The 20098-nt window shown below is 42.4% G+C and overlaps 1 protein-coding gene across 1 annotated transcript in view; it reads left to right on the top strand.

Annotated features, from left to right (window-relative positions):
• The window catches only part of LOC124556192, a 431351-nt gene extending 418572 nt beyond the window's left edge, over positions 1 to 12779 (top strand). The window contains exon 4 of the mRNA XM_047130186.1: positions 12728 to 12779. Within this exon, the coding sequence (XP_046986142.1) occupies positions 12728 to 12779 (52 nt within the window). The remainder of the gene's footprint in view (positions 1 to 12727) is intronic.
• The last annotated feature ends 7319 nt before the right edge of the window (positions 12780 to 20098 follow it).

Here is a 20098-nt window from a genome sequence, read left to right as displayed (position 1 = left end):
CATTCCGATATATTCAAATATACAGTACAAGTAATAATGTTACGTTCAGACATTTTTATTCTTTTTCTTCGAAGCGTATGACAGGTTGCTGTTATATTTTGGTGGTAATTTTGTTATACGGCTGATGTAGTGATATCGTAAATATTTTGGTATCTGAGGTTCACTTTTTGACTTACAAGTACTTAAATTGCATCAGCAATCAACAGAAAATTTGGAATTAAGCGTGGTAGAAACACTTACACCACAGGCTTAGCGAAAACGCGAAACGCGTCTTACAGTAGCAATCGCTGCAGAAGGCGCAAATGACCCGTATAAGTTTCACTCAACTTGTAAGCTGTCATATTGTCCAGACATCGTCAGAAATCGCCGAACGGGGCAATATATATTTATGGAACGTTGCTAAGCCAGTGTGGTGGCCCATATCCACGATTAACACGCTGCACAAAGTCGGAGAGCTCTTTTTTCGGAAATATTGTTTTCTCCTTGCCTAGGCCACCACATATTTATCGAATAGTTTGCTGTAACTTCTGTTTACTCTAACTTTAGTTATACCAAAAAGGATTTTTGCGACAGTAATTTGTATGGATCCTATGGGCTTTTCCTCTGCAGTTTCACGAAAGTTATCCATCTACAGCTACAGCCACACTCCAGAAGACACCTTACGATATGTGATGGAGAGTTCTTCTGTACCATTACCGTTTCTCCTCTTTCCCGTTCCATTCACGAATTGTGCGAGTGAAGAACGACTTTCGGTAAACCTCGAAATGAGGTGTAATTTCTCTAATTTTCTCTTCGTGATCATTCTGCGAGATGTATGTAAAGGAAGTAATATGTTGCCCGTTTCTTCTGGGAACGTAGCCTCCCGGAATTTCGATAATAAACCTCTCCGTGATGCATGTCCCCTTTCCTGTAGCGTCTGCCAGTGGAGTTTGATGAGCATATCCGTGGCGCTCTAACGCTTACTAAACGATCACGATCACGTCGCGAAACGCACCGCTCTTCTTTGGATCTTCTCTACCTCTTTCATTAATATCATCTTTGAAGGGTGCCATAATCACGTGCAGTGCCTAAGAATAGGCCAAACGAGTGATTTAGAAGCCAGTTCCTTTGTGTATGAAATCCATTTACTGTTATTAGTTTTTTACATTCTAGCTCTCCAGTAGCCCGTTGGTCAACTTTTGACACACGTAACATCTTTAGTTCTGGATAACACGTATTGTACAGAGCCTGGATACATTATCGGCGGTGCTTAGCACTAGATGTCAACGACTAGGGCACGTGATTCAAATAAGCTACCAGGAGATGGACTCTTACCTGTGGGGCTGTGTTCTATAACATGTCAAATAAGTCCGATGACACTGAATTACTGGTAATTTTGGAGCAAGGACATCATCTAGAATTCATTAACATGTTCTTCAGTTCATTCTATCACAGTTCTGGCCTAGTGCGTGCTGCAAGTTGCTTTTCAATGTGTGGAAGTCATCTGATACAAACGCATTCAAGTCGTCAACAACCTTACTGACATGCTACAAAGCGTTTGTTGTCCCTCTGTCACAATACCAGGCCCCAGTAGAACGCCTCCTGTAGCACTTATATTTTTTCCAGCAGTCGATATATCGGAAGAGGACACATCCTGACACAACCACCGATGTGGCGTGACTGGAAACGTGATTACTCCGTCAAGGCAATTCGTTTCCATTGCTCTACTGGTTAATGACGATGTTTTCCTCGCCACTGCAATCGTAGTTTTAATGCCGCTGCTAAACGAAGACACGCTTACGGATCGTCAGCTGAATAGGCCACGTCACAGTACAATCCATGAACAGTGCGCTCTGGATTAATGTGAGTGGTCAAAAGTCACAGGAATGTTTGTCACATTTAAAGATGTGCCGTGTATGACAGCTGAATGTGTTACGGACAGATAGAGAGAAAGCCGCTAGTGATTTATACGATATCTGAGCAGTCTGTTGCAGACAGGTGTGTAGCGAACTTGGAGCAAGTCACGAGTTAACCGACTTGGAACATGGGATGATTATCGGTGCAAGACGCAGAGCCTTACGGAGCGATCGACGGCCCACTGCGGCCGACATCACATCCAGTACCTTCCCATGACCTTTGGCCACTCTCCAGTACTGCAGCCTGCCGTCGGTATGTCCACTCTAGTTACCTGTTATGATTTACAAAGCATGCAAACCTCCGATGTGTCCTTCCTTTGACGAAGTATAGACAGCCATACATAGCTTTGTCATTCATCCGCTCCGAATACATACTGATTATAGCAACACGGGAATACTTGACGATATATGATGTTTCTGCGACTCTCGTCTCGACCAGTCGTTACACCATAATCTGCCTTTTCTTAAAATCGCTTCAACAGCTTACCCATTCTCTGTAGATGGATTAGAGCGAGTTGCTCCTCCATATTTTCTGCTCGTTTTACGCATCTTTCCTATCACGTCGCACACCATCCAGATGGAGCAGATGTTCCAAACGGATTAGTCACTGCATCTGATGTGAAATCCAGATTCACGTGAGGATTTGAACCAGACAGCTATCACCTACCAGAGCGGCTATTCTATCAACATCTGCACAGCTTTCCTGTGCGGAAAACAAGCTTTCAGCGGAAATCTGTTTATTGAACGTGTGCTATATTTACTACTTACACTTTACACACATGTTTTTGCATTCATTTACAGTGCACTTATCATTTATAATTTTTGTGTCTTCAACAACGGTAAGTAATAATGTTATTAATTTGACCTGATGATGCACCGAGACTGTGGAACGGAAATTCAAAGTCTGTGGTAAAAGTTATTGTGATACGCAGTAAGGCACCCAGTAGCCTGTATTCTCTCTCTCTCTCTCTCTCTCTCTCTCTCTCTCTCTGTGTGTGTGTGTGTGTGTGTGTGTGTGTGTGTGTGTGTGTGTGTGTGATTTATACCTATGTATACTACTCTCAGTATCGACGCAAAGTGACTTGTCCTTTTGATTCCATATTGCGCTGCAGATATGAATATATATCAGTTTCCCATATTCATCGTCCCAAATATGGAGTTGATTAGAAGCATTTTAGAAGTGCTAAAGTTCTTTAAGTACTTTATTGCAATTGATGATTATAAAAATCTAACTTACCTTGATTCCAGTATCGTACATTATCTGCTGAGTCGTGGCATATGGCTGACTGATGTTTTTGGTATAATGCATCTAGTCGACGTAGTGGACTATAGTGGAACATTCCACTCAGAGAATTCAGTCTTGCACAGTTATCATTATTAGGGACAATATATCTGTATTTGAGGTGTAAGATTACCCCTAGTAGAAGTGAGTTTTCTGTCAACAAGACTAACGGAATATCAGTGTAGATGAGAGTATGATTCCAGCCAATGGTTCTCAAAGATTTACATCATTCCCTAAACCACATACATCACACGCTCAAAAAGAACTACCTTCCTCATACCTGGCGCCCAGTCACGCGTCTCTCAGTATTAAATGAAGATCTACGTTACGCAAACGATATCCCCCACGTTTAGAGATCCATTATTCATGGCTCACATATTGCGTTGCGAAATGTTTATTCCTGCAGACAACTTGACATGATTGTTTATATCTGATAACAATAGTTAGTTTACTTCTCTTTTACTTCTCTACTATTTTCATCGTCAAATATTGTGTGGTAGAAAGAGGTGCTGACAATTTGCCACATTCCTAACGTTTATTCAGTACCAGACATACCAAATTTGGTTGTGTGTGTACCATAAAGTTTTATCAAAATGGTTCGAATGGCTCTAAGCATTATGGGACTTAAAATCTGAGGTCATCAGTCCCCTAGACTTAGAACTACTTAAACTTAACTAACCTAATAACATCATACACAGCCATGCCCGAGGCAGGATTCGTTCCTGCGACCGTAGCAGTACCGCGGTTCCGGACTGAAGCGCCTAGAACCGCTCGGCCACTGCGGCCGGCTAAAGTGTTATCCCATCGAGCTTTCCCCGTGAAGGAGTGAAAGCAATGGCCCAGTGTGTCATTTACCACTTTAGATATCAATGGGATCTGAATATGGACATGAGCCTTTAAGAGACGTTTTGTGTCAACTTCTAGTGACAAACGTGTGCCACTGGTCGTACAACCAATCACGTTCTTTATTGTGTGCGACCTACGAAAGTTGCTAAGTATTTGTCGCAAAACAGCAAGACACTGCAAAAGGGCCACTAAATCTGTGAAATGTGTATTCACAGAGCCTAGTGGCATTGGTATCCATGTAGGGCAGAGCATTCAGCAATAACCCGCATCTCGTGGTCGTGCGGTAGCGTTCTCGCTTCCCACGCCCGCGTTCCCGGGTTCGATTCCCGGCGGGGTTAGGGATTTTCTCAGCCTCATGATGGCTGGGTGTTGTGTGATGTCCTTAGGTTAGTTAGGTTTGAGTAGTTCTAAGTTCTAGGGGACTGATGACCATAGATGTTAAGTCCGATAGTGCTCAGAGCCATTTGAACCATTCAGCAATACAAGGACAACAACAGTTTAAGAAGGTGGTAAGATATTCTTAATGTTGTATATGCTATTGAAGAATCCAGTTTGTCTTTTTAATAATAAGAAATAATTATAGTTTACACAGAGATATCTTCCATGTTTTATTCAATGTTATAAGTCGCTTTTCCAATGATATATTTCATATCTGAATATTGGTTTCGAAAACTTCTTCCCTAGAAACTTCAGTATTCGATTCGATTACTTAAGGGACATCACTTGACCTACATGATGTTATATAGTTCAGTATTTTGAGTCTATACTAATAGACTGACCGTTTGTGCCCTACTGGGTGTAAGTGTATGCCACAGAAGGTCTGCGCAGCCTTATAATTTACGTCACCGACACACAAGTAGACAACGGCAGGACACGGAACACCGGAGACTGAGACAGTGTTAAGTACTTGCCTCCTCATATCAGATGCAGGGCAACTGCGAGAGCTGTGTTCACACGCACGTATCGAATTCGAAACAAGTTTAGATGTCTTACTCACAGCTGTCTTCCTGGCACTGCCTGGCGTCACTGCCTACTGGCACAGGTGCCAGGATACGCAAGTTCGTTTACATCCATCTGAATAAGGCAACACCAAATGACTGTCTGCAACTGTGCCAAGAAAAATCGAGAAGTGACATGGTTACTAACACCTTGTTGAGTTCTTCCTCGTTTGCCAGGAATTCAAATTTACTACTGACCTCACGGATGTTTAACAATGTACTGCTCTTACGAAAACAGAATTACAAATTTAACTCGTAGTACCTGGCAATTGCTACATGTGTACCAGAGCGTCCTGTTTATCTTTTTTAGACCAATGTCTCATAAAGGATTTTACGCTTCAAAACTAATTTGTGTGCCATTGTTAACTAGCAGATATAGGGGGAAGTGCAGAAAACTCTGATTTGCCTTCGCAATTCGCACACTTCGGCACCTTTTCTGAGGGATATTAATGTGTCTTAAGTGTTACTGTAGATGACTTCTGTGACTGCTTCTGAAGTGCAACGTTGTGTTTCTGTTACAGATATTGGAAATGTATGAAAAGGTACGGGAATCTTAGTTTTCTCCTCTTGATACAGAACAACATGGCTGACAAATTTAACGTCTGTATATGGCTGATACTTTACCTTTACGAGTCTCCAAGACATCCTACTCTGTACGAAAGTGCAGAGAGATTTGAGAGGGGAAGGATGGGCAGAATTTAACATCTTATCGGCATCGACATCAAAGACAGGACATTGTTCTGTTGGACAAGAGTTATGGAAAGGATCTGACACAAGCTACACCTGGGGACCACTGTGGAATTCGCCCAAGGTGGTAGGGAAAGGCAGGGAAACCTACTTCGAAAATATCGGGCCAGGATTTTGACAGTGGCTGCTCCGAACTGAGTCCATGATTTTGATTGATATGCAACATCACAAAATGGTGAACATTGTAATCAGTCTGGTTCTCAGGATCTCTACGCCACCACCGCTCTGTTCGTCAGTCCCCCTTTAGCACCGGAATACGATCAGCCTGCCACTGGTTCGAACACGAATGCCTCATCGCGATATGGCAACCTCGGCCGCAGGCTCAGACATCTACAACTTCTTCACGGTCTGGTAACTAACGAAAGCAATACACGCTCACATGTCAGCGAATTTACTGTTAAATGGGACAAGGTTGTAGAGTGAGGAATGTTTAATAGTAATTTTGGGAACAATCCATGACTCAATTACAAAAAAAAAGCAGCTTCCGGATTGTATGGGAAAAAATGGAGATCAGGCTGCTGACCACACACTACATGTACAGCTTTTTTCTTCTGGTTGCATGCCAACAAAGCCGTACTTTGATGTTTGCAAAAATAGTCAAATGACGGTTAGTCGGACATTCTGTGTAGTGATTTCTTGCCTCGTGTTGCACAGAAGCTTACTGCACCATGCTTTTGACACCACTAGTCACAAGAGACTTCTAATCATACTGCATGACTATGAAGTACGCTTCACTTGTGTGATTGGAATCATTATTTCCCGTCAGAAAGGTCACAGTACGTAGTAATCGACGGAAAATCATCGAGTAAAGCAGAAGTGATAAACGGCATTCCTCAAGGAAGTGTTCTAGGTCCTCTGCAGTTCCTAATCTAATCTATAAGAACGATTTATGAGACAATTTGAGCAGCCCTCATAAGATTGTTTGCAGATGATGCTCTCATTTACCGTTTAGTAAATTCCTCAGAAGATCAAAACCAATTGAAAAATGACTTGGAATCGACATCTGTATGGTGCGAAAAGTGTCAATTGTCCTGAATAAGGAAACGTTTGAGGTCATTCACATGAATAAGAAATGACATCTGTTAAATGTTAGTTAGATGATAAATTACACAAATTTAAAGGCTGGAAATTCCACTAAATACCTAGAAATCACAAATACGAACAAATGTTCAAATGTGTGTGAAATCTTATGGGACTTAACTGCTAAGGTCATCAGTCCCTAAGCTTACACACTACGTAACCTAAATTATCCTAAGGACAAACACACACACCCATGCCCGAGGGAGGATTCGAACCTCCGCCGGGACCAGCCGCACAGTCCATGACTGCAGCGCCTTAGCGGTATGGCATCATCACCAGATAGGACTGACATCGAAAAAGTTCAAATAAGGGCAGCGCGTTTTGTCTTGTCGAGAAATTGGGGAGTTAGTCACGGATGTGATAAGCAAGTTGGGGTGGCAATCACTAAAACAAAGGCATTTTGCGTTGCGGCCAGATCTTTTTACGAAATTTCAGTGACAAACTTTCTCTTCTGAATGGGAAAATATTTTATTGTCATCAACTTACATCGGGAGAAATGATCATCTCAATAAAATCAGAGAAATCAGAGTTCGTACAGAAAGACTTACGTGCTCTTTTTTTCCCACGTGCTGTTAGAGAGTGGAATGGTAGATAAATAATCTGAAGGTTGTTCGAGGAACCCTCTGCCACGCACTTAAGCGTGAATTGCTGAATGGTCAAGCAGATATAGATGTGGATGTTTTACGACGTTTTTTGAACACTGAGCTCGTAATATAGAGAAAACCTTATATACGTGTGCATAATAAGAATGGCTCTGAGCACTATGGGACTTAACATCTATGGTCATCAGTCCCCTAGAACTTAGAACTACTTAAACCTAACTAACCTAAGGACATCACACAACACCCAGTCATCACGAGGCAGAGAAAATCTCTGACCCCGCAGGGAATCGAACCCGGGAACCTGGGCGTGGGAAGCGAGAACGCTACCGCACGACCGCGAGCTGCGGACTGTGCATAATAAGAGCTAAATATTTGACACATGAGTATATCAAATATCTGGACATGGATTCTAAGTTCTCCTCAAAGTTTATCGTGCCTTTGAACGAAAGTTATAGCTTTTACCTGTGCTCGATTGCTACGTCATAGCTAGATGGAAAAACAGTACCGAAACTAATCCAGGTGAAAGTAAAAAGTTGCCTACGAAAGCTTCAAGTCTTTCTAAATAACACATAGTGTTTACTTAGCAATGGATCTCTCTTCTTTCGAACCGAGTTTTCTTGTATCCGAAGTCAGACGCAAACATAGGAACGTAAACATTAGTGTCCACCATTTTTATCCTTAGTCTACTCCATGGTTGAGCTTGTCACGTATCAATGAAGCAGACCTCGATGTTGTACTGTATAAAGTAAAACTTCTCAATTAAGTAAAAGTTATGCATCTTACATATAATATGAAAAAACTTTAGTAACTTACAAAATCATGAATATTTTGCTTTACTATAAGATAAATATGTGGAATTTCTACGAGAGATCCTCTCTCCCGTGTGAAGATGGCGGTGAAATTAATCATTCACTACAAAAAGGTGTCGCTGGTTGCGGTTTTTTCTTCAGTGATCTTTCCCTAAACAGCTTCGACTTTCTCAAAATATCATTGATAAAGCAAAGTTATCTCGAACATTTCTAAATTTCTTCATAGGTTAACAGGTGAGCCGTAGATGGTTTGCTTGGACTTTTTGTGATTGCTCGTAGCTGACGGGCTGTGGATCGATAAGTCTGAGAGCAGGTGTGGTGCAGAGCGCGGAGTGCAGAGCTGAGAGCGCACACTCATGGTCGCGTGACCCTTCGCTGGGTGGGCCCGCACTCCCACGCCTTCCTTTTCGTTTTTGCTCTCAGCTACTAGTCTCTGCAGCGCCTCTTGTATTCGAGAGCTCGTAGTCAACACTTTTTATCAGTTTCTTGTCCCGTCAGCAGCGTGATAATTAGAAATCGAGTACTCGCTCAGAATTGATTGTAGTTGGGGAAACAACACGCTCTATCTTTGCGCAACTGCCTACTCCAGCTCTCTGCAGCAGTTAAGAAATTATAAATACCCTTGGAGTCGAGCATAAATATGGAAGGAAGGTAACCCCCTACAACCGAATGTAGTTTCTGTTATTAAGGTGGCTTGCTTGCACACAGCAATTGCACAGCCCCGTCACAGGGCATAATAGGTTTTGTCAGACTACGGTAAAACGAGTACAACACAAATTAACAAGAATTTACAAGAATTTATCAAAAGAATTAATTGACTAAATAACTTGAATTTGAAGAGAATGCATTGTAATGAAGTTCGAAGTTCACTTTCACTAATCAGTCTTTGAACACTAGTCTAGTACTGACTCCAGTGAATGACGATTAAATTTTATTTGCGTTTCTGGAAGAACAGGCATTATTGACGATCCACAGCTGTACGAAACACTTCGAAATGTTTTCGCTGACAGCGAGTTCCTTCGTATCAGCTGTATTAGGTATAGATAAAATGTACATTAGTGACAGATATAAATTTGTGCTGGATCTGAACTGGAACCAGGAATTACCACTTAACGCGAGCGGTCGCCTTAGCACTTCGGACATCCGTACAAGCTCCCTGAACCGACCCAACTCTCCTTATGTCACATTGTCTAGTCCCTATGTCATAATCCACTACTGACATGGAGAATGAGACTACGACGAATCGAGACCATAGTTGTTATCGACGTATGGCCACCTAGGCATACGACGACGACAACATTGGTCTCGATTCGTCGTAGTCTTATCCTCCTTGTTGATGGATTCCAAGTAATGATACGAGCATTGGGTGACACAGTGGACTATGACATATGGATGTAGACAGTGTGACATATGGAGGTTTGGGACGGTCTGGGGAACGTGCACGGGGAGCTGAAGTTGTTGAGGAGACCACTCCGGATAAGCGGAGAAGTCAGGTTCGAGTCCCGCGCAGGCACACATTTTCATATGTCACTAACGGGTAGTGCACATATAACGAACACAGTTGATGCGAAGGAATTCGCAGTCAGCAAATGTATTTCGAATGATGGCAAATGCAACTAGTAGAAGGTCCAGTCTGGGTAGCGACTTTACGTAGTCCTGATGTGGTTTTGAGGCTCGGTGTTGCTGTCAAAATGTCTCTCTGAGTGGACCTGCGTGTCCGTTGACATCTACCTTTGGCGGATGGATGCTCACTTGGAAACTACTTGCCAACCGGAGTGGCCGAGCGGTTCTAGGCGCTACAGTGTGGAACCGCGCGACCGCTACGGTCCCAGGTTCGAATCCTGCCTCGGGCATGGATGTGTGTGGTGTCCTTAGGTTAGTTAGATTTAAGTAGTTCTAAGTTCTAGGGGACTCATGACCTAAGAAGTTAAGTCCCATAGTGCTCAGAGCCATTTGAACCATCTGAAACTACTTGCGTGACATTAGGCGGAAGCATAACACAGTCTGTGCTGTGTGGGATCTATGTAGCGTCTGACCATAGCTATATTGCGCCTTCTGGAGGCTGTCCATGCCGTGTGGCACTCTCTCCGTATAGTGTTCTTCTGGAGGACACAGCAATATCCCAAGATGGACGGACTCGCTGAGATGCGAATCCAGCACGCTGCTTTGAAACACCCCACTCGTTACCAGACAGTACTACAACTTTAGTGGTATATAAAGTGGTTTTCTTCGTATTTCATTACATTATTATTGTGCATATTGGTACACGGACTTTCCTGTGACGTCGCATACGCTAAATTGTGTTAATGAAGTTGTGATCGACCAGTAAGTAGCGCATATGAAGTATGATGATGAGAGAGTTTTCTACATCAAAAATTAATTCATGTAGGAGAGGAGAGATGGTGCAGATCCTTGTCATCAGTTTGTGTTCCATTGTAATAGGTGAAATACAAATCTCTCTTCAGTGTCTCATGGTGTGAAAGCGTAAGAGACAGGTGATAGTAATCTACTCGTGTGAGACATTATGCTCAGTGACCTCTGTCATGCTAATAGAGAGGAATGACTGAGTGGGAGTACCATAAGCATGCTAACAACAAGGGGAGCACCATAAGCATGCGAAACAATACGAAAACAACACTGAATTGCACATTTACATATTGCAGCCATCTGCACGATACAACTGATGCCACAGCCACAGGTGGATGAAGGCAAAGGTAACTCGTATATATCGACTAACACTTTGCCATGAACACTTGCGCTGTGTGCCCCACACTTTCTGCTCACACAAAAAAAAGCACATGATTTCACTAGAATATTCATTCTTTGGCCAAAAAAATTTAGGTTCAGTATTCCAAAGTGTTAGACCGAATGGAATATGACCGAAAATTATGTAAATTTGGTTTGCAAGATAGCTGTCTAGAGCGATATTTAGAAACACATAGGACACAATATTCGCACAGTCCAATGAAAAGTTCACCAAGTGTATGAAAGACGTCCTTTCTAATAATGAAACTTAATCACCCCTAATCAACAAAACCATATATCTGTAACGACATATCTTCAGTTTCGTAATAAAAACAATATCTCTAAGCATTACAGTGTTCAACTTCAGCATGTGTGTTAGAAATTTAAGTCATGGTTTTCTTTTTGCATTTATATGAAGAAAGTTAGTGCTGAAATTTGGACTCCGTTGATGAGTCACGAAAGTACCATCACCACAAAAAAAAAAAAACAGGCAACAACAAATAGCCAGTTCTGAATCACACAGAAGGTTTCACTTTTAATTCTATACTGTCGCTCATGCATTACAAGAAATATGTTCTTACAGAAACGCCCCTACGAAGCTTCTGAATTGAATTTCACCTCGAATGATGATTTCGTCATCTGTGCGTGTACTGCGATTACTGATGTAAGGCTCCAAAATGAGTTCCCTCAAATAGGACTAAATTATCCACCGTCCACACCTTCAAATGTTCTATATATTAATTATGTCAACAATTTCTCGCATACAACGACAGACTGATAACATCGATACCATCGTCAGTCACCGTTCGAACAGAGGACTGTAGAAAGGTATGTGGTGCCTCTGCTTTCACTATTAAAATTTTTGAGATACTTTGTTTTATTTTCATTGGCTGTTACTCAGCTCAGAAGCTTTAAATTATCCGTGAAACGAAAAATTACTTTGTTAAAATGACAAATTTAGGTTTTCCGTGGATGTACTTCCTTCTTTGTTACCTTGACGTACATTTTTCTCTGCATAATACTACATCAGTCTAGAATCTATTAGCAAAGGCTGATTTGTGTGAAAACAGTATCACTCAGTCGCAGCAATAAACACTCCTTTAATTTCTATGCCTTCATTTCTAACTTATGTAGTGATTGTAGAATTTAGTTAGCTATTTTCGGGCTAGGTTTTATGTTTAATATCTCTATCACTTTACGAGTCTGTTGTGATTAAAAACCATACAGTGACGAAATTTTGCCCGTTTCTTTACCAGAGGTTGCTGTGTGTTTAATTACAATTGTTCAGCAACGTATTGTATCCTAGCGCTCTAGCCCTCCATCTCCAGTTGCCTATATTCGCAACACAGTGTCTCGTGTTATCTGCCCGTTGCAATATATGTTCATGTGTTGCCGCGGGAGGTTGAAGGTATCTCGTTCAGATGACACAAAATAAGACGAGAATTAAAGGGGACACGCACGGTATGACTGGGAAAGGACACAATAGGGATTTTCCCCGAGCCAAATAAAAATATTTCACAATTCTTAATTCAGTACTTTGCATGTACGAAAAGAACGTATTCCATAGCTATTCAGCAGTAACAGCTTTTTTAGTGACGTATACATGTTTTTTGTACAAGTATCTTTAGGGCTTTCAATGCAATTTAGGTTTTGATTTCGGTAACGGACGGGAAATTCACGATGAGCCAATTGCTAATGGTGTGGGTACTTGCTTCTCTTGCAGGAAACACTCCGTAGACGATGTGAGCAACCCCACGTCCGTGAACGCTCGGTAAGTGAAGCTGCATCGCTCTGATTTTTCTTACCGGTGAAGCTTGTGCGGCAGCGAAACACTCATCAGTGTAATGTGCGAAATTGAGGAAACAGCCTGTTCCGTAGTTGATAGATGAGATGAATTCTCTTGCCTGATCTTTGCATGAAGACAACACTGGCAAGAGAGAGGAACAGTTAGAATAAATGCTTGCGACTTACTCGCAGATACCGAATGTCTAATTGAAAGTTTGTATAACAGTACAGAAGTACAGCTGTCCCCAACCCAAAAGTTGGTTCGAACAATGGAAGGAATGGTCCTATCGGATGCTTGCTCTTTCCTTCCGACCACACTGGAAATGACTTATCCAGTCAGTTGTAGGGGGGACCTATATTATATCGTGCACTCCGAAGAACGGTGAAATTTGGCAGTCTTCACATACACACATCAGTTACGTAGTGCGCAACAGATATGTCGACACAGGCTGAAGCTTTGGAGTACTTACAGTTCATAAAACGCTCGTCCTTTATTACAGTTAACTACGCCATAGTTCAGATTTTATATTTCCATTACAGTAATATAGCTCAAATAGTTGTTGCTCTGCCAACCTGTACCCAGATACGTATCTTCATTGCACATAGAACGCAACCCCACTTACAGCCAAAATTGTTGCTAACCGTCGATTGAACCGATTAACATCACGACTCTTGTTTTAAGTTCTTTCAAAATTGGCTTGGATTACATATAATGTCGCGTGTGTTTGTAGTGGAACAGGAAGGTAGTCGGTATCGTTTCACATTACACATCCGTCTATCATCCTGAACCATTTCCTCTTACCTATGAATTGTTTATAATGGTGATGCTAAGTGCTTCTATTCTGTGACTGATTTTTTTTTCTACATTTCCCTAACATTTGTGTTTTCGTAAGTAAAATATTGAATAAAAAAAGGTTTGTATTTTCTTCTGTTTTAATAGGCTCGAGGTCATGATTATTTATCATAAACACAATTAGACGAACTGCACGAGTGCGGGTCTTCAGGAAAATTTCTTGTGTAAAATGGCAGAAATATTTACCGAGTTCGTGGATTAGATCCTAAACTCTCATGCAGTGTTTCACGAACTGGGCGCACGTGACACAGTCACGGTGAACCATCCAGCAGACGCAGATCTAAGCTCGGCGGCTCCCTGGTGAAGTTCAAGAGGAGTGGGTTGTGTCTCATAGCCACGAATTACATAAACACCACACTAACTCTAGACGCATGCCACATAACACCCTGCAATAACCAGCTACACTTAAAACACAGTATTCAGGAACCACGAAAGAGAAGTGCCAAAATGTGCGAAGACAGAAAACTTCTGCAGTCAGGAGGTTGAAACTTACCCTCCGGGTCTTGCCGCTAATGAAGACGAGCAACCTCGCTTTTTTTCATTGATTTTTCGTTTTTAAAAACTTCAGTCACGATGTTCGGATCAGAATTCAAATCAGACTTCTCTCACGTATTGAGGCACTATTGTACTACTACTTCACCTGTTTCGATCAATTACCAGGTAACTACAAGCAGCTCCTAACAGGTTAGAGAATGTGATGGCCTGGTCTTCCATCACGAATTTCTGCCCTCGGAAGGATAGCGGAGAGCTGGCGATAGATTTTAAGCTATGCGAAGATGAAAGTTGTAGTTTCGGATAGCTCAGATGAACGACTGCCTATTAGAAACATAGTTTGCTTAATACATGCGTCTAAAACAGGTACAACGAGCGCTTACGAAAATTTCGCCGAGGATGAACTAATCCCGTTGTTGAAACTAGAACTCTACGGATACCATTTAAACAATACTGGCCTCTATTTCGACAGGAAGTGGGGTTAGATTCCACGTACATCTTTGCCAGGAGGTGTAGAGATGGTGTACTGAAACGTCGAAACTGGTTGCATAAATAAATTACATTCACAAGTTGCAGGTGTTTTTAATTTTACATTCTGGTTCATTTTTACCCGGTAATTGGTAGATTTCGTTTTTATTTTCCTTCTGGGCAAAAAGTAGTCAAGAGGAATAGGACACCCTGTATATTGACAATAGTGCAGGCGATTATGAATTTGTACAGAGAAATGCGAAGATGAGAAAATGTTTTGCTACTTTGCTACCCAAGGGCACCTCCGGCTGTGAGGTGTGCTCAGAGAAGGCCGGCCATGTGGCCTAAATTATGTAAGGCATCGCGACGCGTCGGCTATGGCGCGTGCGAGGCCTACAATGGGCACCCGCGCGCCTCGCATGCCAAGACGGTGTACGGTACCGGCCTTTGTCCCCGTTCCGTTCCGTTCGACTTTTCTTCCGGCAGCCTTCTTTGAGGCGGCCACAAAGCTGCTGACACTATCTAATAAAACATACCGAGCGACGCTGCTTTCAGAAGTCTGTGCTCTTATTGTGGAGGAAACAAAGACGCCAATCGTCGACATTGTTGTTCGGATGTCGGTACAAGCTACCCCTAACGAAGGCAGCACCTCGCCCTCACGAGGAGCCCTCTCTGTAATCCCCAGCCTATTAACATCACCTCTATTTACTGTTTTGATTTAATTTTGTTCCACATGAATGAGCTAATAGGAACTTGTACGTTTTCGGAATCTTTTTAGTTAGTATCGAAAAGATATGGGGAAACTAGTGATATGAAGCGAGTGTTGTCAAGGAGGCCTTGTGGAGAGAATGAGTTAGACACTCTATGACAAAGAAATGAGGCACCGCGAAGTAATTACCGGAATGGGACGGTAATTGGGAGATGAGATGTACATGTACAGACAAACAAATTTTTACAATTTCGTAAATCACTAGAGGTGGTTGGAGGGCTCTGCCCATAATGCTCCAAACTTTCTCAATTGTGGAGAGATCCGGTAACCTTGCTGGCCAACGTAGCGTTTGGCAAGCACGGACACAAGCAGTAGCAACTCTCGCCGTATGTGGGCGGGCATTGTCTTGTTGAAATGTAAGCCCAGTATGGCTTGCACACGAAGGGCAAGTAAACGAGGTGTAGAATATAGTCGACGTACCACTGTGCTGTAAGGGTGTCGCGAATGGCAACCAAAGGGGTCCTACCGTGAAATGAAATACCATCTATTACATTAAATGTATTCGCAGTTGCGAACATGAATAACCATCAGCTGTACAAGGGAATGACGACAATGAAAATTTGTGCCGTATTGGGACTCGAATCCGAATTTTCCTCTTATCGCGAGCGGTCGACTTACAATTTGGCTACCTGAGCATGATTCACGGCCCGACCAAAACTTCCATATGTCGTCAGCTATGTGTCTACAACCTGTACTCGTACGTCCATTATGTATATTCCCGTACAGGGGAGACATTTTACTTGAGATTAGCTTGCCCGGATTCGGCGGATAAATACAATACTGCAGCGCCTATATTATTCCGAATTACGATGTAATGTTCCTTCGGACATGCCTGCTGGCAATGGATTATCGTACCACTCCTGGCTGTCAGGCCGTATGGCGGGCGACACTCTGGTTGGTATTTCACTGTGCCTCCAGACACGTCGTCGGCCTGAAATCTCGGTGGCTGGAGTAGAATTGTCTTTAGTGATGAGCTCTGCTTCTACTAGAGCGCAGATGACCAGTGACGAAGTGTCTGGAGACGCCCACATAGCGGTGGGATATCAACCCGCCATCCTACCCGACAACCACGAGTGATGGCCAGGGGTGCCACTTCTTATTATAGCAACACTCTTTGGGATGTCATCCGCAGCTCTCTTACAGCACAGCGGTGCGTCGACGATATCCTATGCGCCGTTTTCTTACCCGTCATGGCAAGTAATGCCCGCCCGCACACGGCGAGAGTTACTGCTGCTTGTCTTCGTGCCTGCCGAGCCCTACCTTGGCCAGCAAGGTCGTCGGATATCTTCCCAATTGCGAAAGCTTGGAGCATTATGGGTAAGACCCTCCAACCATCTCGGAATTTTGACGATCTAATGCGCCTATTTGACAGAATTTGGCACCTTCGCGGTGTTTCAGTTTTTACTTATTTATATTTATTAGAGTGTATCCCGGAAGCTAGCGAGAGAGGTGAATTCCGGTAGAGTCTAGCATATTTGCATTGAGAATAACTTCCAAGCGTCTGCTAATATATTCTGAATACTTTTGTACGAAGGACTTGTGGTTTCAGGTGGTTGGTTAGGGAATAAGTGCATTTCATTTGATGGCCTACCGCTGTTTATCTTTGTAACTGAATTACATTGAAAATATCTACATTACAGTGAAAACGTCGACGGTGAGCGCTCTGTCTTGTCTGGAAAAACAACTTAATCCACTCCTTCACGGTACTTGCTGTTGACAACAGTCATGTTTTGTAAGTTTCGGTGGTGTCACACTACTGGCTTTTTCACTTTTGTAACGGAATTTACACAGAAAAGGTAATTGGGATGACAAATGGAATTAACTGTAATTGAATTATTACTCTGTAACGATCTAACGGAGGCCACATGTGTCTTACACCAAAATACTCAGAATATGTGTCTCAAAAAGTTCTTTAATTTTGTCAGTGCAGTTCGGATTCACCCTACACACTAGGTGCTTACAGGCTGCTTCATCTGTGCCTGATGGGGGAAAAAAATCAGAGGCAAGCAGATAGTATAATCACTAGCAGGTAGCGCAGACTAAACTAGCAGATTTGGTATATGCTAGGTTTCTAATGTCTAACATATCTTGCAGAAACACAACAGGGCAACGGCAGTGAGAATTTTGCCTTTCTTAAATGACTGTAAAAGACCTGGACGGTACAGTAAATGCAAGAATTTCATCTGTACCGTATTATAACTTAAATTAATCATAGTCAGCCAGGTGACGCAGTGGTTAGCACACTGGGCTTGCATTCCGGACGACCACGGTCCAAACCCGCGTCCGGCCATCCTCATTTAGGTTTTCCGTGGTTTCCCTAAATCGCTTCACCCAGTTGCCAAGATAGTTCGTTGAAAGGGCACGGCCGACTTCTTCCCCATCCTTCCCTAATCTGATGAGACCGATGACCTCGCTGTTTGGTCCCCTTCCCCAAATAAACCAGCCGGCCAACCAACCAAATTAATTATTTTCTCCACGAGACACAACGGCGTCATGCACCTGTAGATGTTTGAAGTGGTCGTCGGGAGAAAGCGCTGAACAACAGGAGTGAATTTTGAAATATTACTTATTATACGTTGAGTTAAATTCAAAAACAAGAACATAAATACAGTAAAGAACAAAAAAATTAAATGGCAGACAACTTTTTCTAGTAGTACAACTGAAACTACGTGTTACTCGAATGTGGTACGTTCTAAAACACAATAAGTCAGTCTATTCTTTACTAAATTGAGGATTAGAACTTTCATTCTTTGACCTTTCATTTATAATGAGCAAACAGACGCGCCAATTGCACTGCTTTATTAGTAAAGCGGCTTTCTATTAGTGTCGAATCATTGTTAGGTATTCTGTAAATTGGTTTGACATTAATGAGCGTCTGGAAAATTAGCGTTCCATTAGAATATTCATAGCTGAGATATACAGGGTGATTCAAAAAGAATACCACAACTTTAAAAATGTGTATTTAATGAAAGAAACATAATATAACCTTCTGTTATACATCATTACAAAGAGTATTTGAAAAGGTTTTTTTTCACTCAAAAACAAGTTCAGAGATGTTCAATATGGCCCCCTCCAGACACTCGACCAATATCAACCCGATACTCCAACTCGTTCCACACTCTCTGTAGCATATCAGGCGTAACAGTTTGGATAGCTGCTGTTATTTCTCGTTTCAAATCATCAATGGTGGCTGGGAGAGGTGGCCGAAACACCATATCCTTAACATACCCCCATAAGAAAAAATCGCAGGGGGTAAGATCAGGGCTTCTTGGAGGCCAGTGATGAAGTGCTCTGTCACGCGCTGCCTGGCGGCCGATCCATCGCCTCGGGTAGTTGACGTTCAGGTAGTTACGGACAGATAAGTGCCAATGTGGTGGCGCTCCATCCTGCTGAAATATGAATTGTTGTGCTTCTTGTTCGAGCTGAGGGAACAGCCAATTCTCTAACATCTCCAGATACTGTAGTCCAGTTACAGTAGCACCTTCGAAGAAAAAGGGACCAGAAACTTTATTGGCTGAAATGGCACAGAAAACGTTCACCTTAGGCGAGTCACGTTCGTACTGAGTTGTTTCCCGCGGATTCTCAGTGCCCCATATACAGACATTGTGACGGTTGACTTTCCCGTTAGTGTGGAAAGTTGCTTCATCACTAAACACAATCTTTGAAACGAAAGATTCATCTGTTTCCATTTGAGCAAGGATAAAATCACAGAAATCGATTCCTTTAATCTTATCAGCTGCAGACAGTGCTTGAACCAATTTCAGACGATAAGGTTTCATAACTAACCTTTTTCGTAGGACTCTCCATACAGTTGATTGTGGAATTTGCAGCTCTGTGCTAGCTCTGCGAGTCGATTTTCCTGGGCTGCGAACAAATGCTTGCTGGATGCGTGCTACATTTTCATCACTCGTTCTCGGCCGTCCAGAACTTTTCCCTTTGCACAAACACCCATTCTCTGTAAACTGTTTATACCAACGTTTAATACACCACCTATCAGGAGGTTTAACACCATACTTCGTTCGAAATGCACGCTGAACAACTGTCGTCGATTCACTTCTGCCGTACTCAATAACACAAAATGCTTTCTGTTGAGCGGTCGCCATCTTACAAGGGAACCTCCTCATCGCACCCCCCTCAGAATTAGTTATAAGTTGGTACAGTGGATAGGCCTTGAAAAACTAAACACAGATCAATCGAGAAAACAGGAAGAAGTTGTGTGGAACTATGAAAAAATAAGCAAAATATGCAAACTGAGTAGTCCATGTGTAAGATAGGTAACATCCATGTGGGTATAAACCTATGAGCGCCGTGGTCCTGTGGTTAGTGTGTGTGTAGCTGTGGAACGGTAGGTCCTTGGTTCAAGTTTTACCTCGGTTCAAATTTTAATTTTTATTTTCAGACAATTATCAAAGTTCAGGCACTCACATATAATCAACTTCGCTCTCCAAAATTCCAGGACATGTTCAGATTTGCTTGGACATATGCAGGATTTGACGGTCTACACACGGAAAAATTTGAAAACGTTAAAAACATATGTTTTGACAGAGCACAGGGAAAACTGTGCGACTGTGAAACTGTTGCATTCATTTGTTGCAGTTTATGTGACAAACTCTTATGTTTTCACACTTTTTTGGGAGTGATTATCACATCCACAAGAAAAGAAGAATCTTTTTACCCATTCACCAAGTGTACAAGTTAAGTGGGTCGACAACATATTCCTGTCATGT

Source organism: Schistocerca americana, chromosome X (assembly GCF_021461395.2).
Source record: "Schistocerca americana isolate TAMUIC-IGC-003095 chromosome X, iqSchAmer2.1, whole genome shotgun sequence".
Lineage (NCBI taxonomy): Eukaryota > Metazoa > Arthropoda > Insecta > Orthoptera > Acrididae > Schistocerca > Schistocerca americana.
Note: the sequence above shows the minus strand (reverse complement) of the source record. Positions and strands in the feature narration are given on the sequence as shown.